Source organism: Trachemys scripta, chromosome 3 (assembly GCF_013100865.1).
Source record: "Trachemys scripta elegans isolate TJP31775 chromosome 3, CAS_Tse_1.0, whole genome shotgun sequence".
NCBI lineage: Eukaryota > Metazoa > Chordata > Testudines > Emydidae > Trachemys > Trachemys scripta.
This window is the reverse complement of record NC_048300.1, coordinates 174,692,694-174,700,535: the sequence shown is the minus strand read 5'-3', so window position 1 is coordinate 174,700,535 and position 7,842 is coordinate 174,692,694. Positions and strand designations below refer to the sequence as shown.

Sequence of the window (7,842 nt, the reverse complement as noted above, 5' to 3'; positions counted from 1 at the left end):
ATTGCACTTTATAGACTGTAGAAGCCATCTTTTGGCAGGCTCACACATCCACGGTGTGTGATCATATTTTTAGTTAGCACTCGGATAAAAATACCGCTTGTTACTTGTTACATTTTACTGGACACCTAAATACTTTAGGAGTGACAGTAGGGGTGTCTGAAACAATTTGTATCATGGGGGTGCTGAGAGCCATTGAACCAAACTGTAAACCCTGTATATGATGGAAATCACTTCAAGCCAGGGGGTACTCTGTACCCTCAGCACCCCTAGTTGCAGCACCTATGAGTGACAGTTTGATTCAATTTTTTTAAAAATTATTTCCTAACTATAAAAACCCCAAACAAAGCCTGAAGCACAAGTTCTCTGTGGTATTGTTATTCTTTATTATTACAGATACAGAATTTTGATTTTTATAAAGCTTAACATCCAAGTAATTGTACATATTACTGATCAAGAAGCTGTTTTCAATCTCTGAAATGATTACAAATTGATTTTTCAGGATGTATTAATTATAATCAGTCACATCTCAACTGCATCCTAATATTATATGTCAGGTAATAAAAACAAAGTCTTACCAACCTCTGATGAAGCTGCGATGAGGGTTAATTTGTATTCATGTTTGGAAAAGAAAGGCAGTGTTCCCTCTCAACATTGACAGGTCCCTTTAATCTTTTCACTAGAAGACTGTTAATTTGTCCCAGTCTGTAGCTGAACAGTAACAGTCACTTAGTTTATTTGCAGCTTTGAAGCCTGGTCCTGTAATGTTTCTCATCTGATAGGAGATGAATGAAGGTGTCACTGTGGGAAACTTTTAGCTGTCTGCTCCATGAAGGACGCTCCTTGCCTTCCCCCATAAGATCCTCTAGTTCATTCTTGGAGCCTCCAACTTTCCCCTCACCTGAGTATAGCTCCATCAGCTCCAGTTCATGCTTGGCAGCTGTTTCTAAAACTCTCTGCTTATTATAGTATCTGACAAAGTTGTTTATGATGGGGTGGATGGGAAGTGCTATAGCTATCACCCCACAAAGGAAACTGGTGGCAGCATTCAGTTTCCCCAGTGTTGTCTTAGGATATATGTCCCCGTATCCAACTGTGGTCATGGTTATAATTGCCCACCAAAATGACTGAGGGATGCTTTTAAATAAGGTTTCAGGGTGACTTTGCTCCATGGTATAACCAAGGGCAGAAAAGACAAAGATTCCAACAGCCAAGTACATAAGAAGCAGTCCTAGCTCCTTAAAGCTTCTTTTAAGAGCATAGGTTAAAGTCTGTAGCCCTGTGGAGTGGCGTGCGAGTTTGAAAATTCTAGCAATCCTCATGATCCGAAGTGCTTGAACAGCCTGTTGAACGTTGGTTAACTCCATCATTCCGGCACCCAAGTGGGTCAAGATCAAGCTGACATAGAAGGGAAGTATTGCAAAAACATCAATGATGTTCATGAAAGAAATCACAAAATACAGTTTATTAGGAGAAGAAATAAGTCTAAGCATATACTCCAAGGTAAACCAGCCTATACACGCTGTCTCAATGTTGTCCAGTGTTGGGTGTTCCACATGATTTCCCTCAGAGTCTACTATCTGGAGCTCTGGGATGGTCCCCAGGCACATTACTACAGATGAGATTAAAATAAATAGGAAGGACAACACTGCGATTACTCTAGCTGAATAGGATGATTCTGGTTTCTCCATTAATTTCCAAATATATTTCTGGCATCTCTTCCAGCGATTTTCAGAGGCATCCACTCCCAAATCATCCAGAATCAATTGCACCCTTCGGGCTATTTCTTCCAGTTCCTCCTTTTTTTCACTCAGATGAGTTTTGCAGCAGTCATCCAAGAATTTCAGGTCTACTTTCCAAAATTCCATTTCATTCTTGAAACATATAGGGCATATTCCTTTCTTCATGTGAATTTCTCCAAAGTAATATATATCAATAATACATTTGAAAGCATCTGGATCTCTGTCAAAATAAAATTCCCTTTTCCCAGGATCATAGTCATCACAGAGAGAGAAAATAGTATCATATCCCCCTGATAAACAGTTGATCAACTGTGCTAATCTTGTTGCTGGATATCGGTTCAGATTTTCTCCATATAGCACCTGCCTCGCCCCACCAACATTGACTATAATCTCTATATCTTCATTTTTTTCTGATCCATTACTGTCCACATCTGGAAATCTAGATTCACCTGCCATTTTAATGTTATTGATTTTTTTATATATATCAATTCTTAGTTTGCTTCCAAATATTTGCTGTTTGTAGCTTCTTTGTGAAAGCAAATCAGAACCAGGTAATGTATATTACAAATCTTACTGAAATGACTTTGAGTAATGCTAGGAAAGGTTACAGAAATAAACCTGCAGTCAGTAAAACCTTGCAAGGTATGCAACAAGCTGCAGTGAAAAGACAAGTCATCAGGCGTTGTGCGTAGAAGCAGGGACGTTAGAAAAAAATCAACTCCTCCAGCAGATATGAAAGAGAAGAAACCACTTAACAAAACTCACCCTCTAATTCAGTGCTTGAGAGTCTTTTCTGGGTCCATTCTTTCTCTTCCTCTGAAGTGATATTTATTCACAGACTGGCAGTCACATCAGTTCAAAAAATTCCTTGTTCTGATTAACGAAAAGTGAAATAACTGATAATTCTGAAAGACAATCAGCAGGATGATCCCACAGAAAGCTGTTGCAGTTTTTGCCTTCCACTCCGAGGACTCAAGGAAAGCTGCTGAGTTTACTTTTACTTTAAGGTCTGGAGTTTATGTGTTGACTCCTTCACACAGTGACAGGAAGTGTGCAGAGGAGAAACTTGTGCTTGTTTTTCTTTTGCTGTTTCTAAACACAATAGGAATTCCAAGCTGATGTCAGGTTCTTTCCAAACTATACCCTCTTCTGGTGAAACTCAGCAAAGCACAATCTGTACAGAAAAGCAATTTAACTGTTTTGGTGTATGTCTAGCTATAATGCAATTTTCTTTATAACCCTATGCCTTTTGAATTCTTTAAAAGTATCAATGTTTAAAATGAATTGCAAAACATAATCATATCTAATGTAATTAAGAGCTGCAATACAGCTCTAGAGAAGAAAAATCAGGCTCATTTTCTTCAGCTGGTAAGGAGTAGCAAAAATATCTTTTGCATTTTTAAATAAATACACCGTACAGGGTCCTACATTCTTCTCTCAGATACACCGCTGCAAGTCCAGAATAATTCCATCTCAGGAAACTGAGTCACTGTAGATTTTTACTAGTGTAACTGAGAGCAGAACATGGATCATAAAATTTACCTTACAACCGTGGATCAAGAACTTATACTGCATTCATGCTTTTTGTAGAACTTTTATATCAAAGATGTATACACTTGCTCTGAGGTTGAGACAGAAGGGGGAGGCAGACCTGGTGAAAGTCACTGGGTAAGGATAAAAGGGGTAAAAATCAAGGATGATGTCATGGTAGGAAGAAGAGGTGGATGAGGCTTTTTTTAAACTAACCAAATCATCCAAAACACTGGACGAGGGAACGTCAACTACCCAGACATCTGCTGGAAAAATAATACAGCAGGGCACAGATTATCCAACAAGTTCTTGGAATGCACTGGAGACAACTTTTTATTACAAAAAGAAAGTGACTAGGGGAGAAGCTATTCTAGATTTGATTCTGATAAACATAGAGGAATTGGTTGAGAATTTGAAGGTGGAAGGCAGCATGGGTGAAAGTGATCATGAAAGGACAGAATACATATGCATAATACATTAGACACAAATCAAATGTGTGGTACTGTAAGTTGGAGATGATGTAAGAATCTAGAAATGGTAGGGTTTTTTTAAAAAAAATGCTATGTAGGAGCGGTGGGTGTTGAGGAAGTAGTTGAAGGAGTCTGCTTAATGTTCTCCAATACCTACATCAGAAGGTTTTATATCCCCCTTTGGATTATATTATTTAGATACGAATTTCACATAATCAACTATGCTAAAAGAACATTATTAAGGTTGCAGAGTCAAGCCATTCTGATGTTAAGAAACATTAGACTTCATGGTGCCTGTGCACTGAATGAGGCAGGGGGGCTGTGGAAAAAATACTATGTGGTGGTATAATTAAAGACTGTATCACAGCTTGTGTCTCCCACTGATAAGGTAGGACTGATGGATAGTGATGTAATCTATAATTGTTTAGTGTTACGATTTTCTAAAATGTTTGTGTAGTTTTATTTTAACTGCTGTGATTTGTACTCTTTTTGAACAGAACTGTGAGATAACATGAAAGGTGGTTTATGAAATAAAATTAGTGCTTTTGACACTCATTCTCTTATAACTACATTGATCAAAACCCTTCTATTTTATTATTTGAATCCTTGCAAAGTATAGGATTTTAGTTATTTGTGTTACCTTAGTAAGCTATGGGGAGGCACAATTTTGAGAACTCCTGTGATAGAGGATAACAACCAACTGTTGCTATGTGGATGAGCACTAAAGGGGCTTGAGATACATACTTCCCCAGTGTGTTTCACAGGTATTTGCTGATAGCAGAGGAATAGTGAGTCTCAGGAATCTTGGGCTCCATCCCAGGCTCTGGGGGGTAATGTACAGTAAAGAGCACAGATTTTTCTGCCCCATCCCCTCCAAACTGTCCCAGTCCTGTCTCTTCTCCACCTCTAGCTCTTTATCCCAGTCCCAGTCTCCTTGTCAACCCTGACCCAGTCTTCACTCGTCAAGAGTTTCATCCCAGTCTCCTTATCCAGCCAGTCTTACTCTCCTCCTCCAGAGTTGCTGTCCAAGTTCCAGTCTCACACACACACTCCCAGTTTCTCCCCCACCCCACACCCAGTGTCCTTGCTCAATTATTCCCAATTCCCTCCTTTCCTCCCCAACTCCTTGTCCCTAGTCTCCTTGCCCAACCATTCCCAGTTCCTCCCTCCTGACTTTTCAGCCCATCTGTCTCTCCCACTTCACCATACTCCCCACTGACTCTCAGTCTTAGTCTTCCTTCCTGGGCTCCTCATCCAAAGTCAGTTTCCCCACACACACCATCCCAAGCCTTTTGTCCCTGTTTCTTTGCCCAGCCAATCCCAGTTCTTCCCTCATAACCTAGCTCCTTGTCAACTCTGTCTCTCTTCCTCTTAGACCCCATTTCTCCCCACGACTGCTTCATAGTCCCAGACTTTTAGCTCAGACAGTCCCAGTCCCAGTCCCAGTTTATATCTCCTCCCTCCTATCCCAGTCTCACCCGACTCTTTATCCCCATCTACTCCTCTCCCTCTGCCCATGTGACATGGCTTCCTGCTCCATGCTGCCTGGGCACCAGCAGGGAAGTAATTGAGAGCATAGGAGAGAGAGGCTCCCTACTTTCAGTTCTAGTGCCTATCCCCATCTTGGCCCAGAGTAGTTGAGACCAGCCACTATCGGGAAATGCCCCTGTAGTCCTGGGTTGGAGCACGCTCCATCACTCTGTGGGAATGGTGCATGTGCAGTCCTGCCTCAAACAGGCAGTGTGAGGGGTTGGAGCATGTTCAGTTGCTTTGTAGGTATGGCACAAGTACAGCCTGGTCATCACTAGGACCTGTGGGAAGCTTGAGCATGCTCAGTGAGGATGGAATCTTCAATTTTAGCAGCTAAAATCTCCAAAGCCTCTACTGAACAGATATTTTTCAACATCTTAAAACTTGGCCAGATTTGGGTGGATTTTCACTGGGGTGGCAATAAGCACATCGCAGACACAAATGCCACGCCCCTGCCAAATTTCAAGTCTTTGCTACAACAAGCTGCTAGAGCTTTTCAAAGAAATGGTTGACTGAATCTTTTACTCTGGGCAAACAATGTATTTTTCTCTAGGCTTGTTCTCAGAAACGTCTAAACCATTTTGACTGAAATTTTCCAGAGGAATACAACCTGAGGTAGGCACCCAGCACAGAAAATTTTAGTGCAAATGGTTAAAATTTAGCATAGTTGTAAGCAACTGAAAACAGGATCTTATTGTGGGAAGTGTCAGGCAGCGTTAGTAATAGGCAGAGCTACCAGCTCCTGCTATAATATTACACACATACTGTCCACGTACGTTTACATGTGTGTGTGAATATACACACAAAGTTGCTTTATAAGTTTATACTGTAGCAAGGAGGCGTGGCCTCCCTCAGAGAGTGACAGGGAGGGATCACAACATGCCCCTGGTGAGCAGAACCAGGAGAGCCATGTCTATCCCACCAGAAGTGGAAGGGCGGGACCGGAAGTGGAACTACAAAAAGCGGGCCCTGCAGCTCAGTTGGGCTGGAGCTGCCAAGAAAGACAGATGCATCCCACACACTGCTGGAACCTGCAGAGGAACTCTGCCGTGCTGAGGATTAGCCAGATCTCCCCAGGCTGCTGGCTGACCGAGATACTGAGGAGTTGCTGGGGCTGCTTCCTGAGGATTGGCCAGAGCTCCCCGAGAAGACAGAGGATCCCCACATTACAGAGGTACCAAACCTGGGGATGTAGGAAGTAGCCCAGGGGATCTAGATGACTGTCTGGTTAAGTGCGGGCCTGATGCTAGTTCAGAGTGTTGTGGGTGGATCCCCGCTGACTCAGGGGTCGACCACTCTGCCACCATTAGGACCCCATGCTGGGACGTGGTGGAGTCGGCCGGGCCCGCATCCCCCTGAACCTTGCCCCCCCCCCCCCCCGCTGGGGTAGCAGTTTCCCCATATTAGGCCAGGAGGCCTGTGTTGGTCTACTGTCCACTGAGCAAGGATGCTAGACTCTGCTGGTACTCACCCTTACCAGATCCCCTAGACCTGAGCCTTTAGACTTTGTTGGTGCTTACCCTTATCTGGGGTTCATAGACTGCCTAGCCACTCCACCCTGATTGCAGGCCAGAGCCTACTGTTTGTTGCCCTGTCCTGACCGAGGGCCCGGGGATCATAGACTGCTGTATTGTTCTGCCTGGCCAGAGGACTAGATGCAGCTAATTCCCCCCTTTTTTAGCTCACCTGTTCAGGCATGTGACAGCACGGAAGCGAGGCCTCCCTCAGAGAGTGACAGGGAGGGATGGCCATGCTCCAATTTGAGAGATTGCTGGCTCCAGTGGTGTTTCTCATTTTTGAGTATGGGAAATATCTCTCATACTAATATAATCTCACAAAATGGAAAAAACTTCTGAAGTGTGACCACTGTGTATATTTCACTATATACTTCAAACTGTCATTTTTAATAGAAAAATGCTAGTGCCAGATCCTCAGCTGCTGTAAATTAGCATAATCTTATTGACTTTATTGGAGCTCTGCTGAGGCTCTAGCCCTATAGGTATTGTGGTTAAATAAGAACTTACGGTCAAGAAGCACACTCTAGTAGCTAGAGTAGTGGACTAGGTGACAAGACTCTTGGGGTACGTCTATACTTACCTCCGGGTTCGGCGGTAAGCAATCGATCTTCTGGGATTGATTTATCGCGTCTTGTCTAGACGCGATAAATCGATCCCGGAAGTGCTCGCCGTCGACGCCAGTACTCCTGCTCCACGAGAGGAGTACGCGGAGTCAACGGGGGAGCCTGCCTGCTGCGTGTGGACCCGCGGTAAGTACTTCGTAGTTCGAACTAAGGTACTTCGACTTCAGCTACGTTATTCACGTAGCTGAAGTTGCGTATCTTAGTTCGAACTGGGGAGCTAGTGTGGACCAGCCCTTGGAATCTACTCTTGACTTGCTGTCTGGCATTGAGCAAGTCTCTTATTTACCTTCTCACCCCAGGCTTAAAATTCACTTTACATGAACATTCATATGAACAAAACATCATGTTCTCGAATAGCGACCAATAAAGAGGTACAAACAGACCCAATTAAAACCCAGTCTTTAATTTGGCAGACTTCTAGCATATGGGTTTT

General features: G+C 43.1%; 1 protein-coding gene across 1 annotated transcript; it reads right to left on the bottom strand.

Annotated features, from left to right (window-relative positions):
* Positions 1 to 364: 364 nt before the first annotated feature.
* On the bottom strand, positions 365 to 2,836 carry KCNF1 (potassium voltage-gated channel modifier subfamily F member 1). The gene has a single exon (XM_034766512.1). It carries the CDS (start codon positions 2,193 to 2,195, stop codon positions 732 to 734), a length of 1,464 nt encoding a protein of 487 aa, XP_034622403.1. The 5' UTR covers positions 2,196 to 2,836; the 3' UTR covers positions 365 to 731.
* Positions 2,837 to 7,842: the final 5,006 nt, after the last annotated feature.

What these genes read in the sequence shown, in the direction of transcription:
- KCNF1 (XM_034766512.1), bottom strand. Translation starts at nt 2,195, where the DNA reads ATGGCAGGTGAATCTAGATTTCCAGATGTGGACAGTAATGGATCAGAA.